Below are 19,735 nucleotides of genomic sequence, written 5' to 3'. Positions count from 1 at the left end.
TCAGCGTCGAATTTCCAGCGTCGACGTTCCAGCGTCGACCATGGATGTAAGAATTACTGGATGGAGTGTAAAGTACTGTTGTAGACGAGGGGAATGAATCCTGAAGAGTGAGGGGAAATCGCTATTGTGGCCATCTTGGTTGTTCATATATATATATATATATATACAGGGTGTCCCGGGTTTTAACCGACAAACTGCGGGAGCATATTCTACTAGTGGAAATAAGAAAAAATTCTTATATCGAGTTTGCTTAGAAATGCTTTATTACAAAGTTATAAACCAATATTCAAAAGAAATATCAGATAAGTAACAACGGATTTTTTCACAAAAATAAAAATTATCTACGCAATGATTTAGTGACGCATTTCAAAATGTTGTCCTTGCACATCGATACAAGCTAGACATCGACGTAGTACAGAATTTGTTACGGTACGACATTCCTGAAAATTTTGTTGCATCTCAGTGACTGAATTAGTAATTCGTTGCTTTAAATCTATCTGGTACTCTCCTGTTAGGAAATCTACGTCGATACTCTCGTACGGCAGCTCGTGCATTTCCGTCACAGAATCCGTACACGAAATGAATATCGGTGTATTCCTAATTTGAAAACACTTTTGGCATTCTGATAGTAATTGCTAGTTGACACGACGATTGAAATCTAACGGCTACTGTTGTGAAAGTAACAATCATACTGAATCGTTTCAACATAGTGAACATGAATACATGTGAATACACGTAACATAAACATCTTCGACCTTCCAAATTCTACACTATGTTCCGTTGTTACTTATCTCATATTTCTTTTCAATATTGGTTTATAACTTTGTAATAAAGCATTTCTAAGCAAACTCGATATAAGAATTTTTTCTTATTTCCACTAGTAGAATATACTCCCGCAGTTTGTCGGTTAAAACCCGGGACACCCTGTGTATATATATATATATATATATATACAGGGTGTCTCAGACCTACCGTATCACCGGTTAATGGTAGATTCCTGAGGTGATTCTGAGACGAATGTTCCTCTTGCAAAATGTCGAGGGTGGCGTAGTTTCGGCGCTACGAAGGGTTGTAGTTATCCTATCCTTGTGTAGAATTTTCCCGCGTTCAGTGACGGTGGGTCGAAGGGGTCCCGCGCATCGCGCACGCTTCAATTTGAACAGCCGCGAAAAATTAAGGTCAAATCGAAGCGTGCGCGATGCGCGGGACCCCTTCGACCCACCGTCATTGAACGCGGGAAAATTCTACACAGGGATAGAATAACTACAACCCTTCGTAGCGCCGAAACTACGTCATCCTCGACATTTTGCAAGAGGAACATTCGTCTCAGAATCACCTCAGGAATCTACCATTAACCGGTGATACGGTAGGTCTGGGACACCTTGTATAGCACGTAATACATCTATTTTCACGTCCTATCGTGATTTAAGACATCGCGTGGAGAATTCTAAATTGTAGTAGTGAAAAGTAAACCTACACATGCCGGATTGCGTACAAATATACAAATATACCGTGATATTAACCGTCATCGCCATCTTGGTTGTTCATACCCTCTCTGCCCCTCTGGCTTCACCCCCGCGGACATACACTCCATCCAGTTATTCTCACATCCATAGTTTACACTTTGCTCCGCAAAACACGATCGTACGCGACTAATGGCTACTGCACACTGGACGCGTAAAGGTGCTTTTTCATGCTGACGCTCGACGCTCATTTTTAGCGTCAAAACAGGTCACGTGATCAAATCGCGCCAACAGTGCGCCAATAGATTCAGCGTCGAATTTCCAGCGTCGACGTTCCAGCGTCGACCATGGATGTAAGAATTACTGGATGGAGTGTAAAGTACTGTTGTAGACAAGGGGAATAAATCCTGAAGAGGGAGGGGAAATCGCTATTGTGGCCATCTTTGTTGTTCATATATATATATATATATATACGGTAGGTCTGGGACACCCTGTATATATATATATATATATATATACAGGGTGTCCCAGACCTACCGTATCACCGGTTAATGGTAGATTCCTGAGGTGATTCTGAGACGAATGTTCCTCTTGCAAAATGTCGAGGGTGGCGTAGTTTCGGCGCTACGAAGGGTTGTAGTTATCCTATCCTTGTGTAGAATTTTCCCGCGTTCAGTGACGGTGGGTCGAAGGGGTCCCGCGCATCGCGCACGCTTCAATTTGAACAGCCGCGAAAAATTAAGGTCAAATCGAAGCGTGCGCGATGCGCGGGACCCCTTCGACCCACCGTCATTGAACGCGGGAAAATTCTACACAGGGATAGAATAACTACAACCCTTCGTAGCGCCGAAACTACGTCATCCTCGACATTTTGCAAGAGGAACATTCGTCTCAGAATCACCTCAGGAATCTACCATTAACCGGTGATACGGTAGGTCTGGGACACCTTGTATAGCACGTAATACATCTATTTTCACGTCCTATCGTGATTTAAGACATCGCGTGGAGAATTCTAAATTGTAGTAGTGAAAAGTAAAAACCTACACATGCCGGATTGCGTACAAATATACAAATATACCGTGATATTAACCGTCATCGCCATCTTGGTTGTTCATACCCTCTCTGCCCCTCTGGCTTCACCCCCGCGGACATACACTCCATCCAGTTATTCTCACATCCATAGTTTACACTTTGCTCCGCAAAACACGATCGTACGCGACTAATGGCTACTGCACACTGGACGCGTAAAGATGCTTTTTCATGCTGACGCTCGACGCTCATTTTTAGCGTCAAAACAGGTCACGTGATCAAATCGCGCCAACAGTGCGCCAATAGATTCAGCGTCGAATTTCCAGCGTCGACGTTCCAGCGTCGACCATGGATGTAAGAATTACTGGATGGAGTGTAAAGTACTGTTGTAGACAAGGGGAATAAATCCTGAAGAGGGAGGGGAAATCGCTATTGTGGCCATCTTTGTTGTTCATATATATATATATATATATACGGTAGGTCTGGGACACCCTGTATATATATATATATATATATACAGGGTGTCCCAGACCTACCGTATCACCGGTTAATGGTAGATTCCTGAGGTGATTCTGAGACGAATGTTTCTCTTGCAAAATGTCGAGGGTGGCGTAGTTTCGGCGCTACGAAGGGTTGTAGTTATCCTATCCTTGTGTAGAATTTTCCCGCGTTCAGTGACGGTGGGTCGAAGGGGTCCCGCGCATCGCGCACGCTTCAATTTGAACAGCCGCGAAAAATTAAGGTCAAATCGAAGCGTGCGCGATGCGCGGGACCCCTTCGACCCACCGTCATTGAACGCGGGAAAATTCTACACAGGGATAGAATAACTACAACCCTTCGTAGCGCCGAAACTACGTCATCCTCGACATTTTGCAAGAGGAACATTCGTCTCAGAATCACCTCAGGAATCTACCATTAACCGGTGATACGGTAGGTCTGGGACACCTTGTATAGCACGTAATACATCTATTTTCACGTCCTATCGTGATTTAAGACATCGCGTGGAGAATTCTAAATTGTAGTAGTGAAAAGTAAACCTACACATGCCGGATTGCGTACAAATATACAAATATACCGTGATATTAACCGTCATCGCCATCTTGGTTGTTCATACCCTCTCTGCCCCTCTGGCTTCACCCCCGCGGACATACACTCCATCCAGTTATTCTCACATCCATGGTTTACACTTTGCTCCGCAAAACACGATCGTACGCGACTAATGGCTACTGCACACTGGACGCGTAAAGGTGCTTTTTCATGCTGACGCTCGACGCTCATTTTTAGCGTCAAAACAGGTCACGTGATCAAATCGCGCCAACAGTGCGCCAATAGATTCAGCGTCGAATTTCCAGCGTCGACGTCCAGCGTCGACGTTCAACGCTGCTTTTCAGCGTCACATTAGCACGTGAATGTTAGGTTACAGTATTTACTGGTATATTTCTTAACACACTCATTAGAACTGAATTATTGTGTATAATATCATTTTCGTAATAAACATATCGTTTTTGATAATTAATAATGAACATTTTTTATCTTTTCCATATTTCTTTCACTTTCGTTTTAATCAAGTGACGCTGTTTTTTCTGCTACCTTGACGCTTGAAGCTGAAATCATTCGACTTCTTTTCTCTGACGCTAGCGTCAATGTGATGTCACGTGACGACGCTCGACGCTGCTTTTCAGCGTCTCATGAATTAGCACCTTAATGGAGCATTCATAGTGCCTTCAAGAATCTTGAATCAAGATAGCTTTAGATATTAATACAGCTATCTGATTGGCTGACAAAAATCTCCTGTTAGTCAATCGGATATCAGGTTAGCGAGGAACCCCGCTACTGGGATTGGCTGGAACGCATGTACGTATTTTGTATTACGTACTCATCGCTGTGATTTAAAACGTTTATTTCGATTATTACTGCGGAATCCTACTTTTAAATAAAACATATATATTCTGGAATGTCATTTAACAAACAAGATATCTTCTTATACATTTATCAAGATAAAAAGTTTATTTTCGAGACAGTTTATATTTATAATTGTTGTTTGCGTTTTATTTTGGCAATTGTTGAAAAATGGCAAGCATTGGCAATTAAATAGTAATCGTCCAAAGGTCATCGTATTTTAGAAATTATAAATTTCGAGAGACTCGGCAATTATTTCCGTCTTCGCTCAGCTGCATGTTATCCGAGCAATAAAAAATATTGAACACTTCTAGTTACCATTCTTAACGATCATTATTCACATCGGTATTTTCGGCGACATTCTAAAGCGATACAATGCAAAATAATGAGCTTGTTGAGATTACTACATGCGTGACAAGCGCCTTAGTTGACAAAATATTTTGCATGATTACAGGAAAAAATATCGTTTTGTAATCCTCCTCTCTTCAATCTGGAATATTTATACATATAAATGTATACGCATATCAAGGTACAAACGTTCATCTCGCGTATTCGCCTTTTACAATATGACACGCAAATCACTCTTTCCGGATTTAATAGTGATTTCACATTCCTGCGGCATGCATCGCGATGCATGAAAACACACACAGGCGTTTCGTTCAGTCAAGCGAGTCAGTAGCGACTGAACGTCACAATATGTACGCCTTTTCTCAATCCCTGAAAGTCCTTCGCAAGGTAGCTTTATACTCTTATAATTTAATTAGGTACACTTAAACATCACATCACGTGCGCGCGTGCATCGTACACGCACGTTTACGTATTTGCACATACAACGTCAACTCGTCACTGAACTATATTTAGTCGTTCGCACCACGTTTCATCCGCAACGTTGTTCCGCACCACTGTGTGTCCTTTCATCAACGTTCACTCGTCTTTTTCTCTCTGAACACGATTATCCGAGCGCGTCTTCCCCGCAAGCACAAGGATAGCTACACATGTACACGTAGTTTTACAAATTTACGGAATCTTTTGTTAAAACGATCAGAGCGGATAATTCCACTTAGAAGCCACGTTCCGCTCGATTTGAAGAGATCGAAGCACCAATTCAGCACCGAGTCCTGTTCCGATCATCGCGAGCGTCTCGTTAGGGCCCGGCTAGGAGGCGTCGTTACCCAACCTTGAGAATTGCAGGTCCGTAAAACGCGCTACGGCAACGGCCAGGGCAATCCGGAAAAGTCCACGGGATCGCCCAAGCCCGCGTCCGCCTCCAGCAGGCTCATGATGACAGCCATCGCTGCCTCGTCGTTGCCGTCGGACGGGATCGGATTTGGCGATTCGTTAATACCGGTGCCGCCGATCATGTCCATCACGTCCTCGTCTGATGACGCTCCTGAAAGGAGGTGGATGTTACGTTGTGCGTGATATCACTAATATCGCTGACAATAACGCGTCTACGCTCGTTATCGATAATGAGAATCGCACGGTACGCTCTTCGGTAATGTCGTCGCGCGAGGGAAAAGAAAATCTCGTTAAAGCTCATGAAATCTTTGTTGCACGTCGGTTTAAATTCTTGCGAGCCTCCTTCCTTCTCTTCTTCTCTCTCTCTGTATCTTTATCTTTCTTCCCTGAGAATTTCAGAGATTTCGCGCAACGAAGAAACGACTCCTTAGAGACAGTAATAGCTATGACCTTGGTCGTTCGCGATGTTGTTGAGCTGCACGTTGTTTACCACGTGGTTGAACGTCGACGTCGGATTGCTGCCGCTGTTGTCGCTACCAATGCCACCCGCTGGTTGGGACACGTCGGCGGGTGTCCTATCCGGCGACGCCGCCGCCGTGATCTGTGACTTTAATGAGAAAACGAAATATTAAAATGTATCTTCAGCCAATTGGTCTCGATCTCGATATCGCACTTACATCGGTATCCAGCAAGCCGGGGTCCATCATGGGACCAGGGCTACTACCCGTGGACGAGTCTTCGCCGCGTCTCTGTAAATCCAGGACTTCTTCTGCTATCTGTCGACCGGTCTTACTTACCTCCACGTGGCTCGAGATCAGTCTCTCCAGTCCACCGTTACCTATGTGAGAAATCAAGCAGATCAGTTGCATTTCAATATTTGCACATCATGGTTCGATTGTCGTGCGATGAAGAATGATCCTTTCGAGTTGCACTCACTCTGCGTGAAGTAATCGTAATTGCCCTGCACGCTCGAGTCCTCGGTTCCGTTGTTTCCACCCGAACGCGAGTCGCAGCTGAAAAAGCAATAAATAGGCTCTTAATTAGGCATCGCATCACCAGGTATTTTGTTTTGTAACGTATCACTTACAAGATAGCGGAATTCTTGGCGATTAGGTACTCGATGTCTTTGGTCCACGGATTCCTGAAGGACTTCCACTCGGACTGTAGCCTCACGAAATTCGCGCCTTTGCTTCTAAACCTGTAGACCTGTAAAGGCGATAATGATCTCATCAATATGCAAGATATTCGATCACAAACAGTTTTCAATTTAACAACGAGACTGAAGCCGCCCGCACATCGTGTATTTAGCGATGCTTGAGGCGCGGATGCTGCATGGATATTGGCGATTCGAGTTAGAGGCGTAGAGGCGTGATCGCGAACGAACAATGACGACGATCGATGTCAATTACCTGAGTGGCGACACGCTCGGAGGTCTGCAACGCGGCTTTGTGCGACTCCGCCAGGTGAGGAATGTCGTCGTGATGATAGTACTCGTACATACTGGTGCCCAATAGTTCTTGAGGTAAAAAGCCCAATACGGGAGTGGCTCTATGTAAAAAGGATTATTCTTTCGTTTCGATGTGCTTGTGAGACGCGATAAGTGACGATGCGTGGAATGACAAAACCAACCAACCAGATGTACCGACCTTTGGTCGACGAAAAGAAATTTGCCGTCCATCGCGTGTCGCGAGACGAATTGTATCGGTCTTAGATGGGGTTTCCTCGACGACAACACGGCCGTTGATATCGCTGTTTGGAGCCGGCCAACCGCGACCAAACAGGACAAATTACAAGCTTCACCGTCGGCCTCACCTTCCTGCTCCTCGAGGCCGATCTTTGCGGGCGCCCAGGACTTTAGATAACCGGTGCATTGGATCACGCAATATTTCCAGTCTGAAACGTTAATGATTCATATATCTAAAGAGATTTACCAATGGAAAACGTTATTATAATTAATTGCGTTACCAAGATCAATATTGGTCGAAAAGTTACATTTTGTATCGCATTATTATGTTACATAAAAGACATAAAACATATTGTGAGAAGAAAGTAGCCAGAGCTTTTGATGACTGCTGACGTATATTTAAGTATATATGTATCGGCGATCCTTTCACCGGACACTGCGATGCCATATGAATCTCTTTTCGCCTTTGACGAGCCACGCGGCAAAGATTCGCGCCGTGTCTCCAATCGTGCGTGCAATTTCTCAGCGCTCAAAAGACGCGTTTGCATTCCCATTTCGCAAGCGCCCCCCAAATCGTTGCGCGCATATCTTTCCGGAAGTTTCTCGGAAGTAGCTTTGCCTTTTAAAAGCGAGATTGAATCCATCATTGGAGAAAGAACGAGTGAGAATTATCTTCTTTCCGAAAAGATATTGCGTCATACAACATCGATAAAAAGACACACATGCAATAGTCACGGATTAAATATCCGAATTAAATTTAATTTTTTGAAAAAGAAAAAGATTTAATGATTAACAATCGCAAGAACTTTTATTTGTTAAAAGCTTTGTCTTATTTTTCAATGGATTTTGCAATGACGATTCGTTTTAAGATTAATCTTTTCCTATGTGATTAGGTCAGGAGAATTTTACTTCTCGTGAAATACATCAGACCTTGTCGAGGGCTCAATAATCAGCGCACTCACCTACGTTTTGTTGTTTCTTCCGCCTGTGGCAGCCGGTAGTGGCGTCAGCTTCCTCTTTCACTTGCGTCTCACCGCAGCGGACGGCATCGACTTTACGCTTCATCCGACAGAAGAAGGACCTTCGCGCGCCGGGGCAGAGTCGTGAAACGTCTTGGGGAACGTCGGTTTTCACCGGTAACATGGCTGAAACAATCGTGATGACAGCAACGGTCTACTATCGGTCGTTCGTTCCATCCTTCGCGTTTCCTTATCTTATATTGCATCTCATATATATTAGGAGTGTGATTTAGTTTTGAGGGTTTTGCAACAGATGGCTGTAGTGTCAGTTTGTTCCAATAGCTGTTTCCGATAACTGTTCTTTCTTACAGTCTTGACATTATCCATCACATTTAGTAGCATTATAGCAATAGATGCAATAACAGTCGTGTTTATATCATCGTAAAAATGCAACTTCCGAAACAGCGTTTTCGACATGCGTTGCTTTTGTTTTTTAATCAAAAGAAAACTGCGGCTGACGGTTATAGAATTCTTGTGGAAACTTGTGGTGATTCTGCCCCATCAATTAAGACGTGTGAATACTGGTTTAGACGCTTTAAAAGTGGTGATACTGATGTGAAGGACAAAGAACGCTCGGGACAACCAAGAAAGCTTGAAAATGCAGATTTGCAAGAATTATTGCACGAAAATCCAACACAATCCACTTCAGAACTTGCCAGAGCATTAAATGTTGATCGTACAACAGTTACGAAACATTTACATGAAATGGGAAAAATTCAGAAAGAAGGGAAATGGGTTCGACATGAATTATCGGAAAGTGCCATTGCGAACCGGTTGAACATTTGCACTTCGTTGATCGCCAGGCAAAAAAAGAAGAGTCTTTTGTCTCGGATTGTTACTGGGGATGAAAAGTGGATCTATTTTGATAATCCGAAACGCAGAAAATCATGGGTGGATCCAGGCGAACCATCAACATCCACTCCGAGACGCAATATTCACGGTTGAAAAGTAATGCTCCGTATTTGGTGGGATAGTGTACTATGAGCTGTTAAATCCGCACGAGACTGTCACGGCTGATCGTTATCGACACCAATTGTACAAGTTGAAGCAAGCATTGGACCAAAAACGACCAGCGATTGCGAGTAAACGACGGAAAGTGATTCTTCTTCGTGACAACGCTCGACCTGACGTTGCGTTATCAGTGAAAGAAACACTATTAGAGCTTGAATGGCAAGTCTTCTCCGGACATTGCTCCATGCGATTATTATTTGTTCCGGTGGATGCAACACGCTTTAGAGGATACACACTTTCATAATTTGGAAGAAGTGCGAAAATTCGTCGACGAATGGATCAACTGAAAAGAAGAGTGATTTTATCGTGGTGGAATCCGTCTCTTGCCAGAAAGATGGGAAAAAGTTCTAGAAAACGAAGGAAAATATTTTGATTAAGGTATTCATTCATTATCATATTTAAATACATGCGTTTTTGAGCAAAAAAAACCCTCAAAACTAAATCACACCCCTAATAGTATCGTATCTCTCTCTTTCTTCAGCGCGGATTTACTGCGCGACGTTAATGTTGCAATTACTGGCGTTTTAAATGCACTCCGGCGATGGAAATGCTTCGCATGCAGATCGCATCGCAATGTAATGTCCGAGGAATTCTGACATTAGACCCGTTTGGCGACTCCTCGTCTCCTTTCCTCATTCGGCGTCAAGACTTTCGCAATGCTCTTATCTAGGCACGCCAATTCAGAGATGTTTGTCGATGGGCTTACGCGAGAGGAGCAAATGCTGCCGAGCGACTGACATTTATCAGGTGAAGGTGGAAGAGATGCCGCGGCGGCATACGGCGAATAATTTGCACTCGCATGATCGACGCGCCGGGTATGAGGTAACGTCTCTCGAAAGCTATCCTATAATTAATGGCTTCGAAAGTCTGCAAACAACCGGGGAAATTATTGCTCGCGCGCAGCCCCGTTTGATTAATCGAAAACCAGAGATGCGGCAAAACATATGTGAGATTAGTAGCGTATGGATAGCACTGAGAGTACAATTGACACCTACTTTTCGCGTCGATCAGTCGCTCCCTCGGGCTGAGATCGGACGACGAGAGCTGCTCCTTTACCTTGGCGACATCCTTGGGATGCAGAATGTCGAACCAGCTTTGACCCAACAGATCACCCTGCGAGGACACAAGCATTCTCAATACTGTCGAGCGACAGTTTGTGATCCGGAATGATCCGGATTGCTTCGAGATTTGCATAAGTGAAGATAGATCTCGATGAGCGACGAAAGAGAGAATCGCGAGAGTTAAGTCGAACCGCAATCTCGTACCTGAGAATAATTGAGAGTCTGCGAGACGGACTCGGACACGTAGAGAATCCTCCCACGATCGCAGCCCACCACGAAGACGAAGCCCTCTGCGGCCTGAAACAAGACAAGCTGCTTTTCGTTACGCTGCGCGACAATTACGGCCGGAAAGCCTATTATTTTATCAAACAGGTTTAGATTTAAAAAGCAAACGTACATTGCGCGTTCGTGAGCTTATTAACTATTTGTAATATATAATTTCTCTATTAAAAAGATTAAATTTAAATTAAATTCTAATAAAAAGATTAAATTTTAATAAGGTGGTCTGACAAAACTGAATATTATTGACATGTATTTTATATTAACAATTCAAGCCTTTATCAACGATTTGGGGACACAGTTAATTGCGAAAGAAGAGCAAAAGATGTGCAATTATCTTTTACAAAATGTAAATTTCCAATAGTTTAATCATTTGAATCGAACGTATATATTCTGAAATGCGCCATAGCAGGTGCTCAGAAATTGAACTGACTTTTTGGCTTGAGGCATTTACTCAGTCGAGTAATCGCTGGATGCCGGCGATTCCGCGGGCATAGCATGATCGCCGTGATATCGCGCGCGAGCGCATATCATTTATCGTGCACCAGCCAGACACTTAATAGCGCTCGCATTGCGTAACCATCGCGGTGCGTTCATGGGGTTCGGCATATCGTCGATCGCATGTAACATTCATTAATGTCAATGCACTTCTACGCGCGATTATAAATGCCGTCACCGTCGCGGTGCGACGTGAACAAGCGCGCGCCCGGGTTTCGCGTTTGCTTCTTTACGGCCGTTATCCGCACCGTACGTTTCTCCACTGTAAAGCTTAAGGGGGTATTCTAGTGTAGCATGTCAGAAAAATCGAATTTTTTTTTGGCATATTTTGCAAGTATATGGTATGGAAAATATGTCTGCGAGAAGATTTAGCCCGATTCGCAAAATTAACAAAGTAATAGCACCTAATAGAAAATAACCTCTGGCGCGCGCTCGGCGGTTGGACCGCGCGGCACACAACAGAGCATTGTGTTAGTATTTTAGGTAGGATCGGAAGATCGTTATTTTTTGAAGGTCGTACATTTGAATTGGAGCCTTTGTATAGTACAGGTTGTATAGTACAATGAATCTCTAAATTCATTGATTTGGACTTTTGCTCCAAAACATCTCCATGCTGGCGTGAAAGTTGTTGAAATAGCAACATTCTTGGCAGTTATAATTTTCAATAAAGGATTTATGCCAATTTTCAAACTTATGAACGTGATGGGAGTTAGTATTGGTTAGCAAGCGGTGATGTACGCAAACTCCCGGAACGAAGCTCGTATCACCCGCTCGGAGCGGCGCTCCACTAACTTCTCTCGAGATCAGAGAATGAATCGCAGGGAAGAGAGATCAGCTCTGCAGGACTTCTACGAACAAGAGGAATGTCCCCTGTATGGCCCTGGACTAGCCGATTGATCGTAAGTAACATTATCTCTATGTAATCAGTATGAAAAACTTTAAACGTGTTTTTCTCGAAACCATGTTTTTCAAATTGGTTCCCATGATATCTCAAAAACCAGTTAATCAATTGACTCAGGCTTTTGCACACATCTTCAGTATATGTGTGGCTATAGCCCCTACCACAATCAAGTCGAAATATTGTTTTTTGGAATTTCTACAGCCCTTCAATGGTGAAAAAAATGGCACAAATCGAAACTTAATTTTCTCAATGAAGTCATGTTTTAAATTTTCAACATTTTTTTTCATTCTGGTACCTGCTATAGCCACACTCATACTAATTAAGAATCTCTTTGGTTTTTTTGTTTCAGATGAGCAGAACAGCTGAAATCATGGGAACCATGGACCAACTTTTTTTTCATGTTCTTATTTAATATCATGTGCAGCGCTTATTTATAGTTATTGTCTAATACAAAAATTTGGAAACATACACCAAATATGTATGAATAAGCAGGGAAAACCCTGCCTCAAAAAACCTTATACTTTTTTCCAAAAAAATTCACCAAAATAGCATACAAATTCCGCTTTTATACTAGAATACCCCCTTAACCGCGGAAATGTCGACACCCTATCGCCCGAAAGTGCTCGCTTAGGTGTCTCGATATCGACGGACGTGATAAACGTGTATGTACGTCGCGGCGAGTTTCGTGGATTTAAGTATCTCGTAACGATCTTGGTAACGATCGTTCCGATCCTTTGCTGCAACGCGTAACGGGCGAGAGACTTAACGTTATTCTGGGGCCCGGCACAAGCCGGATCTCGCCGGTAATAAACGTACCGATTCACAATAGAAAGCTTTATGCCGCAATTATGCGCGTTTAGAGCCACGGCGTGGAGCCGGGGTCCGAGTCGGTATGCCGGGCGTGGTCATTCGCTTGCGGATATTTTCCTACGGCGAGACCCGAACGAACGGGAAAGCCCTGATAAAAGATAAACGGGTGCGCGTGTACACATGACAATGAGAAATGTCTGGGACGGACACCAGCGCGCGCGACTCCGCGCGTTTAAATGTAACGCAAACGTGTTCCCCAGGGTGGATAAAAATTGTCGATTGTTGAACATCGTTGTCCTCGCGTCGTGCGATCTCCTGCCGAGATAGAACAGAGATTTTAATGCCAATTTCATATATCAGCTTCATGAGATAAAGGTGATCGATTTGTCTCGATTTGCTTCGCATTGCCCGCTTGTAAAAAATTGAATTCGCCGGAACTGTAGAGATGCAATGACTTTTGATTGTTTTGCTCAGGACAATTCAAGAGAACTCTTTACTTTTAATCGAAAAGTATTTACTATTGTACGTACATGCAGTAAATTATTTAAAAATCCTAAATGTTGTATGTCATAAATTACCATAGCGAGCTCAAGAGACTTACTTTTTAAGTGCAAAGAAGGACTCGGAAGAGTATGCTAGCTCATTATCGTTCACCGTCGTTTATGAACCCACGAAGACGGAAGACATAAATGCGGACTCGTTTACGACGGGAGAAAATATTCTGACTAGAGTGACGCACGTTCTCTACTACCTGGAACCTCTTTCACGCTAATTGGTTCGGAATTAAAGGCGTAGGTGATTCGAGCGCCTCGACTCTAGGATACTATTAGCGCGATACTATAAATCTACATGCTTCAAACCGTTCCTTTCGCCGGCACGAGACCAAGTCGAATAAAAATCAGCAGCACGCGGGAGAAAGGGAGTTACCCGCCAGTTTCGCTCCGCTCGATCTCGTGCAAAAGGATTACAAAAGATACCAACTACCTCTTATGGGCCGAGCAAAAATCTATGTCATAAATGAATTTCCAGTTAGCGATACAAGAAACTACGGTCTGACGAATTGTCCGATCCCACGATCGTTTAGTTCGCACAACTTTCGCGCCTAAACTGTCGTAATAACTTAGAAGTATTATACCTAAAATTAAATGGAAGATGAACGCGAAAGATGAAGCAAACGTAACTTGCCGTCTTGTTATAATTTATGGAGAAGAATGTATCGATATAAAAATTTAAGCCTCGTCGAACTTGCAATCGTCAAGGAATATCATTATATTATGAGATAATAAAAGAGTTAAGTATTTATCGATTTTTTAAAGTTACGTATTGCAGGAATTAATAATATCCTTTCTTTCTCAGCCTCTCTAGGATACCATTTACATATATTACGCGAGTAAATATTACTTAAGCTTTACTCACTTGAAGTATGAGCGTCTTAAGTTCCTGGTCGCTGAGAAACGCAGGCTTATAGTGACCTTCCGTGTATGAGGTAACCGCACCGAGGATAGTCTTGAGGTGCTGTACCGCCATCCGCAGCACAGTCAACTTATCCAGCTTCCGCGACATCGCGTGACACATCGGTACCATTGCCGACAGCTCGGTGATGTACGTATTCATCTTGTCTCTCCTGCGCTTCTCGATCTCGCTGTGGTTTTGCCTGGAAATACAGAAACATATCAGTCATCAGAGCTCGTCGTGCGCACGATAGAGGCACGAATGTATGATCTATTGCACTTGTGGCTGACCCAACAAACCTCCAGAAATAGACGGCGCTCATAAAACTAAACGAGCATAAAAGCTCGATCCATAAAATTACAAGATTTGTAGCACTAGACAGTGGCTGGGAAATACCTGATCTATACCACGCGTGAATGTATAGTTATTCATAAATTTGCTAACGGTAGTTACATAGAATTAAAAGTCTCGATGGTTCACTCACGATAAGTCGGAATTAAAATCGATTCGTAGGACCATTTTTTCTCCCAGTTACGCTGTCTAACGTAACAATCTTAGCTGCATACGGCGTACACGTGGGAATTTTACGCGCACATTCTCCAGTGATATAAATAATATGTTGCCATTATAAATTGAATATATTTTTATATTCTCCCACGAAAAGAGCTCGAGCGATATATCTCGATATCTTAAATTATTATTTCCTCCCCGATAACCCCGCCTTCGCTCGTGCTCAGTGTTTCGCTGAAATAAATTCAAGAATTTAAATGTCCACGTGGCGTTTCGTTAATCTCAGCGGATTCAATCGCCGACTCGCGTAAACAAGAAACGCAAACAAGATCGGAATGTGTCGAGTTTCCGAACGACATAGTAGCGATAGTAAACGTACTGCCGATCTCAGCGGATTTTGCGAGCGCAGGTTTGGATGCACATGAACTGCTCGTGCGCTTTAAATCGCGGGTCTGCTGACTTTCTCATGAAGCCTCAGCGGGTTCCGGATCGGTCGCGTGCCTCACCGGCGTCCGGCGACACAACGAGGCCGTGTGACAATCGTAGTAACGTGGGGCGATTCAACCCGCGTGAGCGCGACGCTCTTTTCAGAGCGCGCGCTGATCTGTCCGCCAGGAATTCGCATTCATATCGCGCGCGGGGATAAATTGCCCGGTGGAAATCCTTACGGCGGTGAAAACTGGTTTCGGCCCGATTATGTCGGACTATACTCGCGATACAATTATATCCTGATCCGCGCGGGATATATCGTAACACCGATTCTATCGTAATATCCGCCGCTGGATTTTTACTCGACGGATCTATTGGAAACGCGTGGCGAACGAGAGCGACAGCTAATAAAAAGCTCTAAGACTGCTCCTTTATCGATCTGCCACCGAGTACACATCACGAGATAACGTAACGTGTATCTCGCATAATATATATATATATATACAGGGTGTCCCGGGTTTTAACCGACAAACTGCGGGAGCATATTCTACTAGTGGAAATAAAAAAAAATTCTTATATCGGGTTTGCTTAGAAATGCTTTATTACAAAGTTATAAACCAATATTGAAAAGAAATATGAGATAAGTAACAACGGAACATAGTGTAGAATTTGGAAGGTCGAAGATGTTATGTTACGTGTATTCACATGTATTCATGTTCACTATGTTGAAACGATTCAGTATGATTGTTACTTTCACAACAGTAGCCGTTAGATTTCAATCGTCGTGTCAACTAGCAATTACTATCAGAATGCCAAAAGTGTTTTCAAATGAGGAATACACTGATATTCATTTCGTGTACGGATTCTGTGACGGAAATGCACGAGCTGCCGTACGAGAGTATCAACGTAGATTTCCTAACAGGAGAGTACCAGATAGTTCTGTGTTTAGTAATACCCATTTGCAATTACGTAATTTGGGTTCATTTCGACCTATGAATGAATATGATGATGTTCGTAGACACCGACGACGCTCGGAAAGAATCTTAAATCTTTTTGATAATACTCCTACACAAAGTGTTCGACGTGCTTCAGCTCAACTGCAGATATCACGAAACACTATTTGGAGAACATTGCGTGCTGATGACAGATTCGCATATCATTACACACCTGTACAAGAATTACTTCCAATCGATTATCAGAAACGAGTCGAATTTTGTAACTGGTATGTGAATGCAGTAGAAAGGGACAATCTTTTCTCATCAATGATATTATGGACAGATGAAGCGACCTTTACAAGACGAGGCATATTCAATTCTCATAATAGCCATGTATGGGCTCATAATAATCCACATACTACCAGACGAAGAAACTTTCAACACGAATTTCGATGGAATGTTTGGATGGGTATGCTTCATGAATTTTCAGGAATGTCGTACCGTAACAAATTCTGTACTACGTCGATGTCTAGCTTGTATCGATGTGCAAGGACAACATTTTGAAATGCGTCACTAAATCATTGCGTAGATAATTTTTATTTTTGTGAAAAAATCCGTTGTTACTTATCTGATATTTCTTTTCAATATTGGTTTATAACTTTGTAATAAAGCATTTCTAAGCAAACTCGATATAAGAATTTTTTCTTATTTCCACTAGTAGAATATGCTCCCGCAGTTTGTCGGTTAAAACCCGGGACACCCTGTATAATAAAATGTACATATTAATTTGTATTTATATGTATGTGTATACATATTACTATGCGTATTATATCATACATAACATATATTCGCAAAGGATGCAAAACTTCTCAGGTATCTCAAAAATGTTCAAAGTTTCTCCAGAAGATTTGGAATACTTTTTTGACATTTGGAAAATCTGACATTTTTCGATTCTTATTTCATTCGATTAACTGCTTATACTATAGGGATGCATATAAGTGTTGCGAGGCATAACAGCTCGCTCGAACGCTCAACGATCGGACAGTTGTGCGAAGCGATTTGCATCGTATAACAGCAGGTACATTACATCGGATTAGTGACGTCGCTGATGAAGCCGGAGCAAAGAATCGCGGTAGGTCAAGGTGGCACTCACCTTGGCAATATCTGACATAATACTATGTAATCGTTGACAGTCATATTGCATCAAAAGTTCGAGTCAATGGTGCTAGATTTATTTCGTGCGTTTGGACATTGCGATTGTTTTTCGATACTTTTTCTTTTTCTCTCGAGAATCTCTGTGATACATTCACTTACTTTTTGCTGTCATCATTTGTGCGAACGGATTTGGCGTCGTCTCCCAAATCATCCAGAAGATCGCTACCAACACTGAAACAAAAACGCAAAACGTAAGTATGAGGTGATGAAAATAAAACAATATATATAATATAATGTATAAATAAAAATAATTAAGTGAATAAGATAATAAAACATTAAGAGATAATTTTTGCCATCTTCCTTTGCAAAATTAATAAATTGGAATTACAAATTAATGAGTTAATATTATGTGCGTATATTTGCGTCACATGAATCGCGAATCGATTATACTTTGAATACTTGGACAGTTAAATCCACGCCATGATTCCATCCCCATCCTGTTCTGCAAGATACAATCTCGCTGATTTACACGCGCGCGGTAATCTAAGCACGTAATTGGCACGAAATCCCACTGCGGCGACTAAATTCGGTCGAAACATCACAGGGAAACAATTTCTTTGGCATGCGACCAGAGAGGGTATTAACCCTTTGATGGTTGAATTTCGCGAAGTTTCCACCCGCGTAGAGCTTCCTCGGTTTCTTTTGTGTCGCGAGCCCGAGAAGTCGCGCGCGGGTTTCTCGCTCGCATGCGGAAACATTTCGTCGGCACAATTCTCTTCGTCGCGCAAGATTCGATGGTAAACGAAAAATACGTGTAAATATCTGAGAAAGAAAGGAGAAAAGAAAGAAACTCGCGCGTGCACTTTCATCTCGTTTAACGCTTTGACGATGAAATCGTTCTTAGATCAGAGCGTATTGTCTCTTCGGCATGATCGCATATCTGCAAATTATCGCGAAAAAATTACCTTACATGAATAATTATAAACTATTTTATCCTCAATTAATTTCTGAGGCAAAATAATGAGGACAAAAACTTAGCAAATGTAATACAAACTGGATACCGAGAGAAGGTTTGTCCGAACTATAATATGCGTTTCCGTGAAGAAAAGTCACGATTTTTTTACAACAACGCACGTGGAGTCGAAAATATCTCGGACGAGTAACAGAGATAATTGTCGAGGGCAATTTCAATCGTGTGGTCGAGGTCGTGTGGTCTCGGGGGAGAGAAAGAGGAAGAGGCAGAGATCTTCCGTTCTATCAATGATTAAGTTAGCCCTTTGACTGCGTACCCGACAGTCTTGATTGGGTAATTACTCGGGACCGCCGCGCGTTTCGCGCTAAACATCTCGCAACCACGTAGCAGCCGCATACGAATATCAAGAGGGTGGCTGAAGAAGAGAGCAGCTTGAGTTCGCTCGCGAGTTGTTCGCGGTCGGCTCGCGCGAGACTCCGGACTTGGCGGAATGCATTTGCCGGGTTTCGCTTCGCGCGACACGCGTCAAGCTAATGTGTAATATTCCGATACGACTTCCACCTGCGGAAGACGGCGAATCGGCTTCACACAACCGATCGGAAAACGGAGCGATTGTTGCCACTATCGCCGCCGAATTCTTAGCTGCGAAATGCGCGATGGACGTTGCTTTCCACGTGGAACAAGGTACGAATGTACGAAAATAAGATTGTTGTTCGTAGCAACAATTCACTCTTGTTTCAGAATCGCGACAACGCACTTGCGGTCGATATCATCCAGCTTCTATGGACTCGATGCATGTTAAATTGACGAATTCTTTCAAGATTTATGATTTGCATGCATTAGAAAAAATGTTATCTTCAAAAATATTTTTAAATCGTAAGTATATTCTTTTACGATTTCAATGTCTTAAATTTATTACTACAATTTACGTGTTTACACAAAAGACTGAACTTACTGGCAAGAAAGTTTTCGTTTCCTGGAGACTGGCGCGAACTCATCCGTGGTATCGGTCGTCGGTCCGTGGCTTGGTGTCGTGGATATGCTACGATGATGCCGATGATGATGATGATGATGATGATGGTGATGGTGATAATGATGGCCGGAGGCGGGTGCCTGGTCGGGGACCATCGTCGGGGGTGTCTCCATGTGCCGGGGCGGTTCAGCCCCCGTTGCAACTTGTGGGATGGTGACGGTGCTGCTGGTAGAGGTGGTAGAGGTGGTTGTAGTGGTCGTGCTTGGGCTGCTGGGGGTGGTGGTGGTGGTATTGGCGCTGTTGCTGCTGCTGCTGGCGGGGGTTGGAGTCGGGGCGAGACCTTCGCCACCACCCCCCGCCGAGGCGGCGGTTAGCTCTCCCACCCCGGAACCCGTGCTTATCTCGCCAAAATAGA

General features: G+C 43.2%; 1 protein-coding gene across 3 annotated transcripts; it reads right to left on the bottom strand.

The window, feature by feature from the left end:
- Nucleotides 1-4,476: 4,476 nt before the first annotated feature.
- Nucleotides 4,477-19,517, bottom strand: LOC105284058 (protein cycle). Of its 3 annotated transcripts, none has more exons than XM_026970302.1 (13): nt 19,303-19,517; nt 17,534-17,605; nt 14,310-14,547; nt 10,610-10,717; nt 10,340-10,457; nt 8,277-8,459; nt 7,277-7,523; nt 7,040-7,178; nt 6,718-6,836; nt 6,567-6,643; nt 6,308-6,468; nt 6,081-6,237; nt 4,477-5,781 (listed from the first exon to the last, which is right to left on the bottom strand). In XM_026970302.1, the coding sequence occupies exons 1-13, from the start codon at nt 19,491-19,493 to the stop codon at nt 5,597-5,599; spliced, it is 1,995 nt and encodes a 664-aa protein (XP_026826103.1). In that variant the 5' UTR covers nt 19,494-19,517; the 3' UTR covers nt 4,477-5,596. The 3 variants fall into 3 exon arrangements, with proteins under 3 accessions (XP_026826103.1, XP_026826104.1, XP_026826105.1); XM_026970303.1 differs by having other exon boundaries at nt 10,610-10,702; XM_026970304.1 differs by lacking the exons at nt 4,477-5,781; nt 6,081-6,237; nt 6,308-6,468; nt 6,567-6,643 and having other exon boundaries at nt 6,714-6,836; nt 10,610-10,702.
- Between the last annotated feature and the right edge of the window lie 218 nt (nt 19,518-19,735).

The sequence above is a fragment of the Ooceraea biroi genome, chromosome 6 (genome assembly GCF_003672135.1).
Source record: "Ooceraea biroi isolate clonal line C1 chromosome 6, Obir_v5.4, whole genome shotgun sequence".
In the NCBI taxonomy this organism is placed as follows: domain Eukaryota; kingdom Metazoa; phylum Arthropoda; class Insecta; order Hymenoptera; family Formicidae; genus Ooceraea; species Ooceraea biroi.
Note: the sequence above shows the minus strand (reverse complement) of the source record. Positions and strands in the feature narration are given on the sequence as shown.

Excerpts from the sequence above, each read along its gene's own strand:
- LOC105284058 (XM_026970302.1), bottom strand. The coding sequence starts at position 19,493 with ATGGAGACACCCCCGACGATGGTCCCCGACCAGGCACCCGCCTCCGGC. Across the intron at positions 10,718-14,309 it reads TTAAGACGCTCATACTTCAA|CTTGTCTTGTTTCAGGCCGC; the intron begins GTGAGTAAAGCT and ends AACGAAAAGCAG. Across the intron at positions 6,837-7,039 it reads CCGAGCGTGTCGCCACTCAG|GTCTACAGGTTTAGAAGCAA; the intron begins GTAATTGACATC and ends TCGCCTTTACAG.